We start from the raw sequence: 21,862 nt of genomic DNA on the forward strand, positions 1-21,862 counted from the left end.
TAAGAACCCCCTATGAAAAGATGGGCTAGTCCAAAATCTGTCGCTAATGTTAGATTTCTACTACTTACTGTAAGTGACAGCAACATAGGAGAAAAGTAATTTATGGCTCATTTAACTCCGGAAGAAACATACCTCTTATTTGTATATGTTAACATGTATTTTAAATTTAAAGATTTTCGCGACAGAGGTTTTTTAAATAAACCTATTTATCCAGTCATACTGGCCTCTTTCTTTAGAAAAGATAAAAAGGTTAAGGACACAATCTTTGTGGCCTTTCTACATTCTCCTGCGCAAAAGATTATTTGAGGTGTTCCCCCCCCCCCCCCAAAAAAAAAAAAAACAACTGGTGCTGCATGAATATGATATTTTACATTATGAGTGATGCTAAGGTACACTAACTGATCTGAGTGATGTGACTTTCTCCCTGCAAAGCACTTATGAAAATTGTAAGAACATATAATAGCAACCCTTGGCAATACTAGTAAGTCACGTCAGTTCATAATGCCATCTGACCTGTCAGGGTTAGCAGAGTACGAGTAGAAGTAGTATCCGCACACTTTAACAGGTATTGGCCAAACCTTTATTCATATAACAAAGGCAGTTAAAACAGCTAGCAGCCTACCACTACTTCATGCCCTGGTATTTTTTTTTATCTGAAGGCTATAAAATCACTAGTTAAAATATAAAGAATGCTCAGGAAAGCATAGGGTGCCAATAAGCTACATTTTAAAAAACACACCTGGAAACACCGGTGTGCAGGAAAAAAACTGACTCTTGAGCATTCCTTTTCATCATCACTATAAAGTACATTGTGTTGGGAATTCATGTCATGCCCTTCAATTATTGCTTTGTGGAATAAAAAAGGTATAAACTTTAAAACCTTGTCTACAGATCTAACCATCTGCAGAGCCCCATTTTGGATTTTACCACAAAATCGTTAACAAACTGCAGTAGGGAGATGGCTGGCTCTCTCCTCATCTCTCCATAGGATTAAGGTTGCCACTGGTACAGGTTTAATAATTGCAACAGGTTTTCTGTCAAATTCAGTAAGACGATTAAATGAATGTGACTTCATTTTTGGTTCTCCACTTTTTATAAATTGAACCCTATTAAAATAGTCATTGACTCTGTAACACTGTGAACACATGACAGTAAAATGTGGCCTGCATGTACGCAAGTAAAATAAGGTTCAAAAAACCTAGCAGACAACACAAACGTAATATATTGTACCAAAGTATTTTACTTGCCAGACTGCTTGCACAGTTCAGTAAAATTATACTCCAAGTCAAACAAAATAACTCCAATCCAACTGCGTTAATAATTACTAGTTATGAAAAAATGAATCTGACAAACAGGAGACAGGACCCAAAGAACCAAGCGTGTATTATTGTGTCAACTTTCCAGTATGTCAGTGCTGGATTTAATTGGCTCATCTTCAAACCTGCACACTACAATAATCTAGCTGACTGTGACAAGTACACTGGGAGGAAACCTCTAAATGAAACACTGTTCTCTTAGTCTCTGTCAGCCTGCATGTGGGATTGTAGACATCTGAACAATTATAATGAGTGAGAAAAAAGGAGATGCTGTCAAGTGTGCCAGTCTTAGTTCATCTTTAGATTTTGTATTAACATCTTCTGCATCTATGATCCAAATAAAAAATGTGGCGCTTTTATATCGTAGAAAGGGTTTGCTATGCAAATGCAAAAACACTACCTCCCTTCAAGTATAAATACATAAATAATTAATAAAATCGTATACACATACAGCAAGAATTTCATTGCCTCAATCCCTTCATTTATTTTACTTATATTGCACTTGACATTCATGATCTTTCTTTTTGTTAGAGATTCCTTGCAGTTTAGCCAATAGACCAGTTTCTGGCTAGGATGGAGAGCAGAAGGTTAAGAGCTGGTATGTTGTATGTAATATCCAATTGTTAAAGACTGGATTGAGACAACTGAGTACAACAATCAAGAGAGACTGGTTAACTTTACTATGGGCCCAAATGATGACACATAGGGATGGTCGATGAACTGCAAATACTAACAAGATGCAGGATTATGTAAATTTTGTATGTAAATTTATGCAGTTTGAAAATAAACCAATTAAGTCCCACCACGGTTTTAATTTGATTGGTCCATTTTCAACCTGCATATATTAACATACAGAATTTGCATAATCCTGCATCAAGTCGGAATTATTTGCTTCTTATTGGCCATCCTTAATGACACAGTACACAACAGCACAATCTGAGGTACAGTTTAAGTGTCATTTATTGTACTTCAGGCCATTCGGTATGCAAAGTGTATGCTCTGATTCAGAAAACATTTTTTGATAGATATGGGTCAAGAAACCATTGCAATATAAGAAAAAGTGATGTGTGATTTTTATTTTTTTTAATGTAATGTTATTCTGTAGGTATTCTATAGACCAAGCTGCCCTGCTATAGTAAATCTGTTTTACACTACTCCTGTTGTGCCCCCTGTGCTTTCCACAATCATTTGCATGCAACAGTTAGGATGACAACACAGATTCAAGTTAGAGTGCCTAAATAACAACAATAAGGCAGATACGGCCATATTTGCATTGTATGGGGATGGCTGCATCTTCACTCTGCAGTAAACACAAATATATAGATGTCTAATATAATTATCAAGCATAATGTGGGTAGATAAACCAAGGACAAATGGGCGTGTTTCTCATACTGCAGAGACAGTGCAGTCTGGAGGGATACATGTTGGAGGAAACAGAGCAGAGCATTTGGTCATTACCCAGCCAAAAGCAGATGGATGAACACATCAGGTGATGTGTTTCAAATGGAAATGACCAATATAATATGCAGCAATGGCTAATCAAATACAATAAGCTTGCAAGTGTCTTCTTTCAGCTTCATTTACATCTGTGGTAAGTGAGCGATGGAAGTTATTAAAAATACACGGGGCTATCATGGAAATTTAACAGCATGGAAAAACCAATGTTTCTTCAACTGGCCATAAATTCACCAACTTCAAGGTTATATCGGCGATAAAATGTGACTCTATATGCCAAGGAAGGGATGAATGTACCCCAATGTGAAGATGCAAAGGAGAAGACCTTGTATGTCATGAAAACACACAAGGGCATGATCATGTCTTATTGAGACATAGGATGTGACATGTCTCAAAGCATGAAATTCAAACATGATTTGTAATGACCTCCCCTTCCTACTAGAAAGTAATTAACACTTAAAGCAGGATTGTCACCGTGAAAATCAAATTTCAACAGCAACTGATCTGAGTGTATTAAGTGATAAAGATGCTAATCCTGCATTCAAAACTTTCAAAACTCATTCTGCTGTTATGATTTGGAGTTATCACATACTTAAGGAGCACTGGCCCTTTAGTAGTCAGTGCCAAACAGTTGTATGCTGGCGGTTATTTTTTATTTATAATATATTTCTCCTCTTCCATTTATTTCCCTGCCTAGCTGCTTATCTGAAACATGATCCCCTGGTCACTTGTGTTTACAAGCAAGGCTGAGGTGACTCAGCGATTGGAGGAGAAAAGAAAAAAAGTAAAGGGCAGAAATGACATCAGGATTTAGCCTAAACTGTGGGCAAAAGACATGGTTCCCTCCAGGTACAGAATTCTCTTCATTTACTATATAAAATTCACTGAAATCAAAACATGGACAGTACAATGTAAGTAGATTAAGTATTTATCTACTTATATATGTGTTTTTTCCCTGGCATAGTATGGCTAATCCTACTGCTTTAAAAGTATCCACCCAAACTGGATGCTTCGGTTGGACACTTTTGAGTTTTGTCTGTTGTCTTTATCCATCGTTGTTTGGTTAGCTTTGTTTTTTTGTTTAAGTCAGTAACTAGCACCTCTGATGACTAGAGGTGTTCACCCGTGCACTTCAGGTCTGTGAGTGAATCCTTTGTCGGTACTGAAGAGCCAAGGACAAAGTATCACTGTGCATGCATAGCCTCCACACACATATATATAATTTTTTTTAAGTATGGTGGCAAATCTGCCTCAAGCTCTATGGGTAAGTATGAGCAGATATCTCAGGAACATACCTGCTAGTATATGCTCATTCTAAACTATGAAATGGCATTGACTATGATTCAATAATAAAGGGAAGTGATTAGGGTAAACTAACTTTTACTAAACACTTGAGTGTAATGTATACTGTACAATACCATTTCTTTGACCATTACACTGGCACACTTATCTTTACTTAGTTCAAAAACACTTAACACCTGCTTGGTGAATTAGAGAACAGTTCAATATCATTATAAACCAAATGGGGCAACCAATCTTTGAATATAGTTGTATCTACATACAGGGGAGTCTATCTCTTTTTATTTTGGACCTTTCCTACAGTCTTTTGAAAATACAAAAGAATTCCACATGACAAAGAAAACCTGAATACAACATTTATTAGTCTTAAAAAAGTAAAGTAGGCAATCCTCCCCAGATACACTTCCTACCCACATTAAATCACTATGCAACTGTCCACTCCAATAGATACAACTAACAATCATATAGTAAGAAAACACCAGAAAATGCAGTGTTCACTATTAGGCTCCTTTACTGTACAGCAGGGGGTGCACAAACTTTTTAGGCCAAGGGCCATATTGCAACTCTTGATTTGGCTAGGGGAGAAAATTACTGAAATTAAATACAATTTCTGCGGATTTTTCCTAGGTAAAATATGCCTACTACATTTTTTCATAGTGGCACAGTGGTGGCTGCTGCAGGCACAAAGTAGTGACACAATGGTGGCTGCTGCTGACAGTAGAGCAGTGGAACAGTGGTGGCTGCTGCTGGTGTAGAGTAGTGGCACAGTGGTGGCTGCTGCTGGTGCAGCATAGAGGCACAGTGGTGGCTGCTGCTGGTGCAGAGTAGAGGCACAGTGGTGGCTGCTGCTGGCACAGAGTAGTGGCATAAAGGTGGCTGCTGCTGGTGTAGAGTAGTGGCACAGTGGTGGCTGCTGCTGGTGCAGAGTAGAGGCACAGGGGTGGCTGCTGCTGGCACAGAGTAGTGGCATAGTGGTGGCTGCAGCTGGTGCAGCGTAGAGGCACAGTGGTGGCTGCTGCTGGTGCAGAGTAGAGGCACAGGGGGTGGCTGCTGCTGGCACAGAGTAGTGGCATAGTGGTGGCTGCTGCTGGTGCAGAGTAGAGGCACAGGGGGTGGCTGCTGCTGGCACAGAGTAGTGTCATAGTGGTGGCTGCTGCTGGTGCAGCGTAGAGGCACAGTGGTGGCTGCTGCTGGCGCAGAGTAGTGACACAATGGTGGCTACTGCTAGCTTAGTGGTGTCACAGTGATGGCTGCACCCTCCCTCTCCCTTTACTCACTATGCCAGTATCTCTGTTCTGCCTTCCCCTCCTCAATTGGGACTCTTTTAGATAAGTCCCATAGCAATTGCTATAAAATAAAACTACAAAAAAATGGCAGCCGGAGAAAAATCTGTCTGCAAATGCATACACCGGCAACCATTTTGTAGAAGTCCTATAGAAATAGTAATCACTGTGGGACTACAGATGAGCAGAAAGGGAGGCAGAGCGGCTGCACTAGTTGTCCCCTGCAAGCAATGGACAGCAGGGCTGCATGCAAATAACAACAGAGTAGAGCTTCAAGGGCCACCGGAAAAGGCTTGGTGAGCCGCATTTGGTCTGTGGGCTGGACTTTGGACATACCTGCTGTACAGAAAATAACAGATTATCATCTGGTATCTACTGTATAGTAATAGAGCCTGACAGAGGATACAATATTGGCTGGCATTTTTTTACTATACAAACACCACATAAAGCACAAGATACAAAGGAAGGATATAGGCACAATTCACTATGCAGCAGTAAGTAGGAAGCATAATTCAAGCCAACTTACTTTTTCTTCATGATTTCAAATGGGGCTTTAGCCCTGATTCAGTTAACTTTTCTCTTACATTTTCTCACAGATGTTTTCTCATCTTATCTACAATATATAATTTCTCCACCTATCAAGTGGAAAAGTGCTAAAAAGCAGTTAAGAATAATAATATTTAACTTAATTAAGCTTTAAACAACACATTTTAAGTAGTTTTGTGCTTACTGACAGCTGGAATTGTGTATTATTGATAGGTGTGAAAACATCTTCTGTAATAAAACTCAAAAGGAAAGTTAAATGCATCAGAGCCCTACTTTGAATTATAAAACATCACATCACTGTTCACTGTGGTTATTTAAAACCATGTTCATAACATAGTGCTAGAACAACTACTTAGCAGTGTTTCTGCTCTTTTTACAGAATTGCTATGTGTCGTACAGAACATAAGGTCTCAGGCCATCCTGTGTACACCTGTGGAGATCTGATTAAGTCATCATATTGCTCCTCTTTCAGATTTTTCTGGAAAGCCATTCTCATATAACATGCATTGTATGTGGGAGTCCACACCAGCATTCACAAAGGCTTTATCGAGTATAAAATTTAAAACATGCGGTATGGAAGAACAGACCGCTGTTTTGGGCTCCTGCCTTTGTTCGAGCCGCCCACCATATCAAAACAACCACCACACACTGCTGTATATACAGGACCAACAACCAATCAGAATTGTCTAAAATGCAAGCGGACCTGTTGGAAGACTGCTAATTAATATGCACTCTCTCATGTATACAGCACGCTCACTGTACCCTTACTAGTTAGCATATATACCCATAAGAAAAAATGCCTATACCTTAACAACAATGTACATCTATCATTGCGATGACCATATAAGTATTATAAGTATCCGCATGAGGTGCGAAACTAGTGTACTAGTGCGCAAGGGTACCGCCAATCGCCTACACTAATGGTCAAGTCCCCCCCGTGAATCCACTAACCACTGTATAGTGGGCGCCACCCACGACAGGAATTCAACGAAGACCCTGCTCCAGTGATGTAACACTCACGTGTCCTGCACTCCTCCTCTGCATAACAGTGCCATTAGTTACCATGGGAACGCCTACACACCTGTGTGGGTCTAATTTTTCAGACCCGCACCTGCAGCCCGACTATCTGCACCCGACCGACAACCCACTTTCTGGTGAATCTGCTACCCGTCTGGTACCCGTACCCGACCCATATGCCTCCAGACCCGCAACCCGACCCGTGACCTGCTTTTTAAAATAAACATTGGTAGTCTCACTGGACGGATGTAAAGCAAGTGAAACCTATTTTTATACACAAACCAAAGCCAAGGAAGTGTTTAAGATCTTTCTTTTATTTTCACTTTTGACTAAACTATGACTAAATTATCTCACGCTTGCTTGCTTGCTTTCACTACCCGCAACCCTACCCACACCCGCAGGCTGCTACCCACAACCCAACCCACAACCCGATTAGAATCAAAACATGTACCTGAACCCAACCCGCAATTTGGGTAACCCCAGGGTACCCGCGGGTACCCGACCCGATGCAGGCATCTAACACACAGTTCTAACAAGAGGCACATTGCGCTCCACGAAGACCCATTGTGCCTCTTGTTTTAATCTTTATACTCAATAAAGCCTTTGTGATTGATGGAGGTGGTGCAGACTCAAATACATTTTCTTCACTTTGTATCCTGACAATTCCCAGGTGGAGAGTCCTGCACACCTCACCCAGTTAGTGGGTACAGCCAGGAGTGTGGTGCTATAAGCAAACTATGACAATATATACATGTAAATGTGCGTTCAAATTTTGTTTAATCCTGCATCAGAATTAACTGTATCTTATTGACCATCCCTACTCAACTATTTTACATTGTAATATATAAGGGATGTTTTTCCATATTTCCCTGATGCTATACATTCTCACAGAGAAGTGTTAATTAGTATTAATTAATTGGTAATAGGCACACTTGGCAAGTCAGCAGTTCAGGATGTGTTTCTGACTTCTAGGCACATAAACTGATGATTTGCACATTAAGCTGAATAATTGCAAATACCTTCTGTTTAAGAAAAAATGACATTTCCTAGTTTTACAGATATATTTTTCACTGAGAGCATAGGAACAAGAAGACACATACCTTTACAGTAGCCCCAGGAAAGAATAGCCAGTTTCCAGTGTCCATAGGATCAAGGTCATCCTCTAACACTACTTGCTTATACGCAGCATTAATGATTAGTATGTTGTCAAGTGCCCAGCATGCCTCATACACATCTCCAGCCAGTGTGCTCTCCTGTGCCCACCGAAATTTAACATTTTCCCCTTTGGCTTCTTGAGGAAGATATATAATATGGATGATGGTGCTGACATTTGAGGGTGCACTGGAAAAGCCAAAGAGGATTTATATTAGTCATATATTTAAACAATAAGGGAAAATAAAACATAACTGCCCACCAGTCACTGGACAGCTTATACATAGTATGTTGTACAATGCTGCTTGTTTTCAGATATCTGTACATTTAAACTGTGTTATTAAAATGTATTTCCATGTTAGTCCAGGTATGTGGCTGACAACGCTGAACCCAAAAGATCAGCGTGAAATCTAACCAATTAGCAGTATGTAAAATGATGTCAACAGTGGACTTTTATATTCTCCCTGCATTGGCTCACTGTGAAGAATAACTGTTTTTGGGACCTTTCTCTCCAGAAAGTTTTAACCACTTGACGACCGCGCACTCATACCGCGCGTCGACAAAGTGGCAGCTGCAGGACCAGCGACGCAGTTCTGCGTCGCCGGCTGCAGGCTAATTAATCAGGAAGCAGCCGCTCGCGCGAGCGGCTGCTTCCTGTCAATTCACGGCGGGGGGGTCCGTGAATAGCCTGCGGGCCGCCGATCGCGGCTCGCAGGCTAAATGTAAACACAAGCGGAAATAATCCATTGAATGGCGCTGCTGCGCAGCAGCGCCGTAAGGCAGATCGGCGATCCCCGGCCAATCAGCGGCCGGGGATCGCCGCCATGTGACAGGGGACGTCCTGTCACAGGCTGCACAGGACGGATAGCGTCCTGTGCAGCCCCGATCACCAGGGGGCCACGTAGGAGAGGGGGAAGCGGAATTTCGCCGCAGATTGGGGCTTTGAGGTGCCCCCGCCAGCCACACGCAGGCAGGAGAGATCGGACCCCCCCAGCACATAATCCCCCTAGTGGGGAAAAAAGGGGGGTGATCTGATCTCTCTGCCTGGTGTTTGATCTGTGCTGGGGGCTGTAGAGCCCACCCAGCACAGATCACAGAATTCAACGCTGGTCCTTAAGGGGGGGTAAAGGGTGGGTCCTCAAGTGGTTAATCACATGACATCCAGGGTCTGACTATGAGTAGCTATTCAGAATTGCAATTACATAAAGGAATATAACTACAATGGACCTTTCTTAGCCCTTTTCAATTCTATGTTGGACCATGTCAGATATTTATAGCGTAATTGTAACTGCACCGATGGTAAGTCGATGTGCTGCAATCACCTCTGGAGTCACAAGTGTTCTGTCAATTACTCCATCAGATTCGCACCATCTAAAATGCTTTTATTAGGCAATCTTCTTAAAAGTTACAGCATATTAAAAGTCCACATGTGGGTGTGCACCATAGGATGACGCACAGGCGCTTCGGGCCGTCCTTGGTCCTTTCTCAAAACCTGACAGACCCACACGGGTCTGTCAGGATTTGAGAAAGGACCAAGGACGGCCCGAAACGCCTGTGCGTCATCCTATGGTGCACACCCACATGTGGACTTTTAATATGCTGTAACTCTTAAGAAGATTGCCTAATAAAAGCATTTTAGATGGTGCGAATCTGATGGAGTAATTGACGGGACCATGTCAGATATTGGCATTTTCCCGTATTGCACCAATGTTGGACATAGTCTGACATAGGAAAATGTGGCTTGTGCTAGATGACGCCGTTACAGATAAAATCTGGCACAGCATCATCTTCTTCTGATCAAAGTGTTCGACTATGTCCCCGCCACTGTGCCGGACATCTCCCCTGCTGCTCTGCTGCATCTTAGCTGATCATATGGGCACCGCTGCCGGATCTGGTCCAGCTCTATGTGGATAAAAATCCTCTCTAGCTGCATCGAGCAAAGGTTGACGGCGCTAAATTTCCACAGGACCTGGTCACCTTGAATCAGCTCTTTAAATAACCTTGGTGTTAGTTCCACCCTGCTCTCTTAATCCCCTTGGGTATGTGGTAATTCATTTCTCTTCTGGGTTAATGTGGATATGCCTCTGGATTGTTTTTCCTGTTTGAAAATGGACATAGCTCCATGTGGCTTTTTGATTTTTCTTTTGGTTATGGTTGCGTAATCTTATCTTTACGATGATAATTCAGGTTCTTGTTGGTGTATTTTTATTTGTGCTGATGTTACCTTTTATGGTCATTAGATGTGATAAGATCCCCTGCAGGATTTACTTTTGTGATTGTCTGTACTTATTTTGTACCTTTTCAAAATTAAAATCTTTGAAACTAAAATTGGATGTGTGCACACACCCTAAAGGTGGCTACACATGATACAACTTTTTATATTTCTTTTCAATGCAAGAAGTACAAACAATTATTCCAATTAATTATAACATTTGAAAAATCTTACCCATGTATCACACAATTTGCTCAATTTTCCCCATATTATGAAAAACTAAATGCTTGAACAATTGCTTAGGTCTATAAATCAAGAAATTGACAATCTACCCTACATCATTCAATCTTCTGAAAAATAGTATAGAAATTGCCCCCTCTTCTGATCGTTCAATATTTCTGTACATCACATTGTGTTTATTGAATTGCCATAAAATCATATATTTTTATTGCATTGTGTGTGGCCACCTTTGGACTCCTGCCCTGTGCGTCTAATCGTTCATGCAGCAAGATGTGAGTTTCTAGACATTGATACATAACAATGATACTCTAAAGAAGGTACTGTTGCCAAGGCAGTAAAGAATTACAATGTGAACATATTAGATCATTTGTAATAATAATCACCCCAAAAAATGTGCAGTACAGACCTATATTTATGGCAATTTCATAATGATGGTGGAATTCCCAGTTACAAACTGTTGACAGTATTATTATTTAATAAAAAATTGAAAACAAAGACCCTGCGTAAATATGCAATAACATTAGTTGGCATGTTTTTTTCCATCGGACATGAAATATGACATGACCATCATACAGCAGAATTTAACACCAGCCATTACAGCATTGCTTATGAAAAATGTATAGTACATCAACTAACTAAAAATCAGGTCTTAGATATCCATAAATATACCTGATTCTCTCAAGAGGAATCCATCTGGTAGCATTGCTCTTGGTATAAGACACCACAATTCCAGGATCCGAGTAGCTGAATCGACATAAGCCTGACCCTGTAAGTTATAACCATATTAACAAAGCGTTATTTTGCGACAAAAGCATTCATTATACGTTAATAGCCCCAAATGGCATGTGACCCCTACACACCATACTCATTTTTCCGTATGTTAAATTACTAAATCAATAATGAAATGACATTAGAGCAGTTTCTGAAGGTAAGCAGCAGATTTTATCCATGCTTAAGATGCCAGAATTGATATAAAAGTGATAAATCACAGCTGAGAAGTGTAATGTATTGTAGATTTCCCCAGGGAGCAATGTGAATTATGCACATTCTGTAAAGATGTACATGCTACTGACATATGACCTAAATATTACAGACGCAGTAATCAATACTTTGCACCTGTAATCAGTGCACCTTTAAGTACGAATGTATGCATAGGATGCATCATGAGGAAGCTCTATGAAACTTTGAAAGGAAGTATGGTAAATTAGAATACAGACTGTCAGCATGTAATATAATAGCTACAGTACTGTAAGATTCAATACCATTTAATTACTGCCATTAATGGTACATGAAGCAATGCATCATTTAAACTACACAGTGTTCTAACAAGTTGTTTTCTGAAATTCATCACTCCTGATTTAAATAAAGTAACAGCATATATATAGTTTTTTCTATTTCATAATATAGATGGAGAAGTCAACACAAACACAACTGGTATTTCAGTAAACAATATTTCTGTCTTTGTACGCTTAGATGGTGTTTGGATACAGTCTGATAATGACATATCTTAGAACAAATTGGTATGGGGCAGATGTTTGCATAATTATACTGATAATTTAGCATGCTTACTTAATTTCCCAAGGAGAATCATTTACTGCATTATTCAAGCAATAGTTGACTAAGTACTATAAACAGCAACCAAATCATGCAAAGTTGAAAAAGTAGAAAGAGAAGTAATAATCATTTTCAGAACATGAAAAGAATGAAAGTCACAGGCAGAGAAAGAATGAAACTATTTCATACATATACTTACATACTGTATAGTGTGTGCATGTGTGTATATATATATATATATATATATATATATATATATATATATATATATATATATATATATATACTGAATATATGTAGATGTACTGTATATAGTGACGTCAGTTTGGAAGTCTTGTGCCCACTGCCCATCTGCTTCTACTGTATGAACATCTGCCGTCCATCTTTGAGCTATACACCCCACTAGGGTTCCAAATTTCAATCATATCCATTTATTTTACTTAGAGGAGTCGTGTTCAGAACCAATCAACCTCATCCTTAGTTTGACAAATACATTCATACTGCATGAGAGATGAAACTAAACATGATTCTATACAGTAGAATGAATAGACACATAATGAGAAGGAGATTAAGACATCTCCCGCTACTTTAATTAGGAAAATTCTGCATCGCTGCAAAATCACCATTAGTTCTCTCAAGCAATGTGTCCTTCTAGGTTTATTTTGGCCTTCATAGCTATCATGCATAGATTGGAAAGTGTTAGGAAGTGTTTAGTGTGCATTCTGAGAATATATATTTAAGAAAATAGCATTTTTATGAAACTTTCTATTGTACATGCAAGAAAGATTTTAAATACCAGGAGAGAAGTGTACCACTATAAGCTAACATTCATGAAATAAAATATAATAAATATACAGTACATACACAGTATATATACATTACTAGGTAACAAAAAAATATTTTACATTGTTAATCTTGTTAACAAGTAAGCTTGAACAACAGCACAGGTATTTTCACCAACTATGCCAGTAATAGGTTGAAGAAAGTAATATAAAGTAATATAAAGAAATACATATTGCTATAGATGTATGTTTATGGTTGAATATGGTAAAAATTGTATCAGAAATCAAAGGGTTAAAAAAAATGATTTGAAGCAACGCTCTAAAGGTGGTCATACAAGATTGTATTCTTTACATTTTTTTCTTTCCGATCATAGAAATCTGATCCCTTTTTTCGATCAATTTTTCCAAAAATATCAAACAAATGATCAAATAAAACTATATTTTTCTATCTGATTTTTCAACCCATCCGATCAGATTTTTATTGAAATAAAAAAAGGAAAAATTGATAATTTTATTCTCACTCAAAAAAGCTTATATTCCATTTTTTTTTTACAATTGATCATTTTTTATTAAACAAACAGGAAAATTGATCAATTTGATTAAATTGTGCATGGCCATTTTAAATAAACCCTATTCACAGTACTAGCCAGTGGCACGTGGCACACTTTTATTGCTCATGCTAAATAACGTATCCTTATACTTGTCTTTCTCTATTCATGTGTGATAACTACTTGGCCTCTCATGCTCTTTGGCTCAAAAAGTACATTAGCCATATCACCATACTCATGTTAATTTAGGAGATCTAGAAATCTGAATTCTCGGGGAAGGCACTCTGCGTTAATTCATATTAATCTGCCTGGAAAATGAGGACATGTCATCCTCTATTAGACATGACAGAAATGTCATCACCAGTAGCTCCATAAATCTTGGCTGTAAATATAGCTCATAGCTCCGACCAACAATTGGATTCTACAAGCAGAGCATAGCATCAGAACTAATACATTTGGGCTTAGGCAACCCTAGGAAAGTTTTACTTCACATACAAAGACAACGCAATTAGCATTATTTATAGTGCTTTATTTACAATGTTTTACAGCCACATGCATTAACTGGCAATAGATAAATGACAATAGATATACACATATTCATTTGAATTATTTGAAAGAAATTCAATTGACTCAAATTATGTAGATTAGAACACCCACTTGCTTATATGCCAGAGACACAGGGACATTTGATTAAATGTTTATCTATGTTATACATGATAGTAATGATATATATATATATATATATACAGTATATATATATATATATATATATATATATATATATTTTTTTTTTTTTTTTGAGAAAGTGAATAAAATTATTATGTGTAATTTTTTTGCCATGTTTTCTCTGAATAATGAAAACATGAATCCATACACTGGTTCTAGAAATGTACAACTAAAAGAAAGCCCTATTTGTCCTCCAAAAGGAAAAGCAGTCTTTTTTATGTACATTGTACAACATTGAGATTTTTTTTATGTTGTGAGGTTGCAAGGACAAAAATCCTCGCCATAGTGTTTTTTGTCTCTTCCACACAGTACAGTTATGGGAGAAAAAAAAACACAAAATGTGCATAATTCATGCAATCAACATTATAAAAAAATAAAGTTGAATTAAAACATTGATATTACCAGTGATGAAAATGCACAGTGATATAGGTAAAGTGCCTGTGATCATATATTTATAAATATCAATGTCTGAAACCCCAAAATATGGCCCCTCACATCAGGAGATGGAGAAAAGTGACAGTGAAGCTGACGGGTGAACCAGTTTGTTGGCTAGAAGGACTAAAGGCTGCTTTGGACCGGTGTGTGTGTGTGTGTGTGTGTGTGTGTGTGTGTGTGTGTGTGTGTGTGTGTTACCTAGTAATGTTTAATGTCATATTAGTGGCATATTAGTGGCTTACATAATACACTGTATATAAGGTACCCACTGTTGTCTATACATCACATACAGTTAATTGAAAGATGATGATGTTGCATAAGCAAATAAATTAAAAATAATAATTCTGATCACTAGAGTATGACATTTTCAAAGTTCCTATGATGTTTCCTTAGTCCTTTTCAATGCTCTGTGGTCTTTTTCCACTTCACCTCACACTTATGGTTCAGGGGATAATTAAGGAAGTATTTTGTTTGCAGGTTTCCCAGGATAAGCCACTGGGGCATTAGCACAGTTCACTTCAGTTCAGCCAGTAGTGCTTAACTGTTGCCAGCCTCTGCGCAAGCTGGGCAGAAGGTTCCCTGTCCAGTCCAAAATCTGTTTCTGTCTTGTTCAGATCTAGGTTATCCTGCAAATCTGTTCCTATTCCATTCACCTGGGCTATTTTCAAATGTTTTCCTTTTCCTTCTATAACCTGGGTTATACTGCAATCCAGGGAGACTGTACTGTGTCCTGGCTAGACTCAGCCAAGTATCTTGCTCTTGTCTAGGACCTTACAAGTCCTGATCTTGTGACCTGTCTTCAACCTAAATAGATCTCACCTTGAACCTGCATAACCTTAATTTCTGATCTCATGACTTGTCTTAAACCTGGTTATTTTGATCTTATCCTGCACCTGAGTAATTTTAATCTTGTAACCTGTCGTGAACATATCTTGAACTTAAGTATTCCATTGTCATCTGGGCCAAATAGCAGGAATAGAGCCACAGCAAAGGATTACTGTGAAGTAGCCCTTGCGCTAACTCATTGATATAAATACTAACACTGATAATATGATACTAGAGGGGAAAGGGGGGGGGGGTCACAAATGGCTAACTCAGGGGGAGGAGCTATGCTGTAACACAGTGTAGTCTTTCATGTTCAGGAACAAAGAAAAGCAGTAGGTTAAAAAACAAAATGTGCTTTTAATTTCTTGTCAATAACATATTTAAATCATCAAGACATAAAAGCCACCAGACATGATTGTAAATTATAGAATGTGTAAGGGCGGGTTCTGTGGACCTCCACTTGTAGCAAACAACATTTTTTAAGATCTACCTTTCACAACGCTCTTCAGGCCTCATATAGGCAGCTGAAGGCAGTGAATTCTCCACCTGTCAGCAGCTCTTGTGCAGCAGGCAGGCACTCACTAGCACTTGGTACTGGCAGTGAAAAGACCCCCCCCCCCCCATGGAGTCACATCTGAGCCCGTCCTCAGCTGTGCTAAGATTCAACATGTTGCAGTTCTCTGCCGCTGAGTAATGCCACCGCGTGTCAGTGCTTGAAACGCATGGTGTTACAAACGCTGCCATTTGGCTGCATTTTAATTGCACTCAAATGGCGTTCGTAGGTGGCAGCTGGGAGGCTGAACTGCATCATGAACAATCAGGTATTCCAGCCTCCCATCTGAAAGAGGCCTTGCAATGGTCAAAGCAATTATGAACTAACATTTGCCTCATAAAAAAAGATGTGTACAATGCAATTTAATTGTTTGCCATATAAATATTTGTCATCCATTAAATTATTTTTCCCTAACAACATGTACAGACAGCAAAAACAAATACTACACTATATACACCGAGGGAAAAATATACTTACCAATAGAAAACTGCAGAACAGATGCTGTTGTTGTGTTAAGGCTAGTTGTGATCTATAGGGGAAAAAAAAACAGTTAAGTCTCTAATTGTTCACTTGATATAACTAGGTAATATTGATGAAAGTAAATTGTCTGGAAATCAGTGCATGTGCACACATCTGGAATATCTACATTTTCTGCAAATCTATATAACACGACACCAATAAAAACCAGGAAGTGTTGGGAATATAACCATAAAATCAGGCAATAATGCCAAAGTGTGTGAACCCACAGCTAAGTGGAGTGCAATGTCTTTAGCATGATGATCTCAGTGGGGATGACAATCTGTAAAACAAATTTGGTTTTTATGATTAGTCTAACTCACCAGTTCTCTAGGTCCATATGGGTCACAAAATGTGACAGCTCCTCCATGCATTATTACACCACACAGCTCTCCAACCTCACAGTTTCGACATGGCAACCTGCACGATAGCATAGGGATACACAATTAAGATGGTATTTAATTATTTTATTTACTTTATTTACACATTAAATATACTATTGCCGAGCAGAAAATTCTAGTGAAAGTAGAACTAACCTATAAAAGCCATTAGCTGCTAATCTATTAATTGGCTGCTAATTCATTAAAGGGACTCTGAGCAGCGGTAATCTGGACTTACCTGGGGCTTCTTCCAGCTGACAGCTCCATAAACCTGCTGAATTCGACCCAGGCACCCAGCGCATCATTGCACCTATTGCTGTAAGGGTTCTGCCCATGCGCGGTTCAGTCTTTCGAGTACCATGCATGTGCAGACCCTCATGGGGTTGGGTGCGATAATGCGTCGGGTGACTGGACTGGTAACTTTGGCTAAAGTTGCGCACCTACCGGAGCCGCCAGCGCGACCACCGAGGTGTCCCAGAGGATACCAAGGGAGCTTGTGGGCTACGGGGCTGGAGGAAGCCCCAGGTAAGTCCAGATTTGCTTTTTTTTACCGCTGTTCAGGGTCCCTTTAACTAACACATTCTGCCCTCATTTTGCACATTTTATGTCAGTAGATTTGAATATTAGGAGATCAAACCTGTTTCTCAGAAGTGCTCACACTCTAATCATTCCTATCAGATTGTAAGGACAATTTCAGAACAAGCCAGTTAAACATCAGTATATGTTTGTGAAGCAGAAAGTACGGTAACACAAAGAATTAAAAGAAACTTGGGTAGAACATATAAACTCCATGCAGATAGTGTATTGGCCTGGATTCAAACCTGAGAATCTGGTGTTGCGAGGTGAGGCTTACCACTTATCTACAATAGGTAGAAGCAGGCATTCCACAGGCTTCACACTTGTGTTTGCTTTATAGAGCAACTGAATACGCTATACTATATTAAGGGTGCACTGACCCTTCCTCAGGTGTGCGTGCACCTGCAACTTGTAGTGTGTGTAGTTGCTCAATAAGACAACTGCAAGTTTGAAGCCTGTGGAGTGCGTGCATCCACTTATTGTGTGGAGTGGTTTACCTGCAGGAGGAGTGGTGTACCTGCAGGAGGAAAGCACTAGCACATGCTACCTAGCCAAGGTACAGCACACCTCTGAGGTTCAAGGACTCTAGCGAGTTGTCTTAGGTTCCCTTTAAGTATAAGTGTAAGAATCCATAAGTAATATTTTACATGCTCTCATTAACATCAACAAGCATGATATATCCTCTATGAGCCTTTGCTGATACATAATAGTTTGAGAGGACAATCACTCCGTCTTTTATAACTGTGTGTGCAAACTGTCATTTAATTTATTAAAATGCCATGTCTACATCTTACCACAAAAATGATTTCTTCATATGTCTTTCTGTGTATCTATTAATATAACTGTGAACACTTAATGCCCATCATGTTTATTTGTTTAAGATATAAAAAGTGACAAATCCCCATCCTTTACAGGATAACTGCATGGAACTGTTGCATTAATCAGTTAAGAGAAGGGAAGCATCTGCTATGTCTCACATCTCTTTCACAGTTTCAGATTTGCTTCCTACTTCCAAGTGTTACTGATAAAGTATGGGAAGCTAAGCCCTCATACGGAAACAAAATGTGATAATTAAAAGTTTGCATTAGGATGTATTTTGATTATACTGGTGCAAAAAATAAAAAAATACATGAAATGTAAATTCAAGCTAGATTGCCATGACAGTTTTAGCTGGCCCAGACAAGCTCTGGTTGCCAAACTACCACAGCAATTAATAAAGGTAGCCAAACACTTATCAATTCCACTATTTGGATGGCTGGAAGGTGTAATTGTTAAGGGCTCTGCCTCTGACGCAGGAGACCAGGGTTCGAATCTCAGCTCTGCCTGTTCAGTAAGCCAGCACCTATTCAGTAGGAGACCTTTGGCAAGTCTCCCTAACACTGCTACTGCCTATAGAGCGCGTCCTAGTGGCTGCAGCTCTGGCGCTTTGAGTCCGCCAGGAGAAAAGCACGATATAAATGTTCTGAGTTTGTTTGCTTGATTCCATTGCCGGCAGATATGATCACTCTGATAATCAAATTTGCATAAACTCTATGTAACGATTGTGGAACTTTCTCCGTGATCAGCGCAGAACGCGTGCGCTGATACGGCGGAAATCCTCCACAAGCGTATATTTGCAGGCGCCCAGCAAAAGGTGCTGCGCACCCGTAGAGGGAAAATTCCTGTCGGCAGATGGCGCTGGGGAGTGCAGAGGAACCAATCCTCTGTACCTCCACAAATGCCAGACAGGAATTGTACGAAGTGCAGAACGCAATCGCAAGAGAGGCGATTGCGAATGAGAACGAGCAAAGGGACAGGTTGTATGTGTGTGCGCCAATCCAGTCGCCACCCCGCAACTGCGCACACACAACAGCAGATATGAAATAGGAACGCGATCGCGAGAGGTGCGATCGCCAGACGTGACACAAGGCAGATCAGAATAGAATATGAGGTTAGCAAAGGCACAGCAAATAATACAATGAGAATATACGGAAAATAACAAACGCTAGCTAACCGCGAACACCGCACTCGTTCGCAACAGTGCACGCGGTTATGCGCGGTCTCCACGTGATAAGCACAATAGAGACAAGCACGCCTAACTAACCATCGACAGACAAACATGAAACAGAGGACCCGAACGCTTGCTTAACGGTTACCTCACCGAGCCTCCAGCAAGCGGTCGTAGCAGACAAGACAGACACACGAAAACAGGGACAAGCGAGAGATAGGATCCACAGCACTAGCGAAAAGTGGCTAGCGCGATCCAGGTACAGAGTAGCAGAACAGAAGGATCCCCAGCGCTAGCGAAAAGTAGCTAGCACGATCCCAGGAGACAGAACAGAAGAGATAGCTGGTAGCAACCGCTGCACCAGCTATACTCCAAGAACAGAGATCAGAACCATTTCCTGTCGACCACCGTTGGGACAGGACAATGGCAACAGAACATACAAACAGATAAACAATCCTAACTGCACTAGGGAAAACCTGCCTAGCGCAGTTTCCAGGAATTACTCTAAGCTGATCTTCAAACAAAGAGCATGGCTGACACTCCTGGCAGGAGTGTTACACAGGACAAAATCCTTATGAACAGCGAAGCATTGTGGGAAAGACATAGTACTTATAGTACACGCCTCCAATGAATGTGGCCAGGCAATTTGCATGACAACGTATGCAAATTCCTCTGCAAGCACAAGCTGCAAAACTGACAGAAGCTCTTCTTTCCAGAGTCCTGCAGCATGCAAATCTAAACAATGGTCAAAAAGCTGCCTGCCTGCACCAGCAGCTGAGCAAATCATCACACTCTATGCTCCAACATGTCTGAGTGATCATAATTTCAATTAATTTTAATTACAAATTGATCGGAACTACAGATCAGACAGGACAGAATGTTGATGCCAATGAGGGGCAGGGCATGAGCAGCGGTAGATTGATGGCCCGCAGTGTTACTCAGCGTGAAGCAGTGCAAAGCTGCATTCAATAAATTTTCAATGGATTTCCTGCTGAAAACTATTGAAAATCGAGGTGCAGTGTGTGGTAGGAATCAATCCCTCCATGATTAGATTTCAATTAGAGGAGGATCGATTCTTTTGCCACATCAGGTGGAAATCTATTAGGGCTTCAGCCCACTAACGCAGTTGTGTCCACTTTTCAGGAACACATCAGTGGTGATAAGCGGACACAACTGTGGTAGTGGGCTCAGTCCCTGAGTGTCTGTTTAGCTTCACTGGACCTATTGCAACTTAATCTTCTGATGCATTATTTGTGAGCAAACAATTATCTAATCGGTCACTTGGGGACTGACTCTCACCTCACAGAGAGGACTGATTTCAATCATACTTGGATCTCACCAAATGGCCATTGCAATCACAGCTCTGTGCAGGGACTCTTTTTTTATATATCATCCCACATTTTACCTCTTTACAGCTGCTCACAAAATGAAACATGGGCCTATTTTTATAGGCCAATGTCTTTTTGTGAAGCTGACTGCTGTTCTTGAATTGGATGGCATCATATGACATTGGAAACATTATGTGACTCAGCAGACCAATTAAAGGGTTTGGGGAAATGTTCCATGCCCCTTGTAAATGTGATGGCTGTGATAGGTGACCAGGAAGGTTGAGTGAAAGTGTCAGGAACCTTCGGCTGCCCCTTTCTGCCTGCTGTTGGTGGATTGGATCGGGACTGTCATGGACTCCCATTATTCCACCAGCAGATGGCTCTAAGGACTTTGCATTGTCCTAAAATTCCACCATCCACTAGCAAGGGGGGCTGTTAATGTTATTGCAAAGACCTGCAGTTCCCTGTTTGGCCTCTGGATGGCTAAACGTGAACTCTCATTGCAATTGCTCACCACCAGCTACATCCTGCGTTTGATAATCACATATTTAAGATCTGCTTCTTCCTGTTGCTGATTGCCAGAACTTTGTGCTTCCAGGCCTGTGCTTCTGGACATCCTAGTATTCTGCTCCTTGTCTTGAACTTTGTCTTTTGCCTACCTGTTGCTGAACCTGTTTATCTTGTCTAGACCTTGTTTTTGCCTAATCCTTGGTACTGTGATTTTCTGATTACCTGTTACTGACCTTGCTCTCCTGCTGATTCTGATATTCTACCTGAACCTTTGGTTTGATTGTATGTATTTGTGTGTTATTTATGTCTGTATGTATTATTGTGTACTCAGACAGATAGATAGTTATTAAAGGACTTACGAGGCCAACTATGTGAAAAAAGTTAATTACCTGCCTCTAAGTTTCAGGCACGGAGGACGCCGTCCGCGCCCTCCGTGCAGCGCCGCCGGGTCCCCCGCTCATTATCCCCCCCGGGCCGGCTCCCGACCCCACGGCCCAGGTCGGGCTCTCCTTCCCCTCCAAAGATGGCCGCTTCCTCTGGCCGCGGCTGCGCAGTCCGCCTGGCCGCGAATGCGGCTGCGCAGCTCTAGGGCCAACTCCTCCGATCCACGCTACGTAGCGTG

At 40.4% G+C, this 21,862-nt stretch overlaps 1 protein-coding gene across 6 annotated transcripts in view; it reads right to left on the bottom strand.

Moving 5' to 3' along the window:
* The window catches only part of RELN (reelin), a 736,759-nt gene that overhangs the window by 321,200 nt on the left and 393,697 nt on the right, over positions 1-21,862 (bottom strand). For all 6 annotated transcript variants that reach the window (XM_068276234.1, XM_068276231.1, XM_068276232.1 and 3 more), the window contains 4 exons: positions 16,783-16,879; positions 16,421-16,472; positions 11,190-11,286; positions 8,017-8,257 (listed from right to left, as the gene is read on the bottom strand). In XM_068276234.1, the coding sequence (XP_068132335.1) occupies positions 8,017-8,257; positions 11,190-11,286; positions 16,421-16,472; positions 16,783-16,879 (487 nt within the window). The remainder of the gene's footprint in view (positions 1-8,016; positions 8,258-11,189; positions 11,287-16,420; positions 16,473-16,782; positions 16,880-21,862) is intronic.

This window comes from Hyperolius riggenbachi, chromosome 3 (assembly GCF_040937935.1).
Source record: "Hyperolius riggenbachi isolate aHypRig1 chromosome 3, aHypRig1.pri, whole genome shotgun sequence".
In the NCBI taxonomy this organism is placed as follows: domain Eukaryota; kingdom Metazoa; phylum Chordata; class Amphibia; order Anura; family Hyperoliidae; genus Hyperolius; species Hyperolius riggenbachi.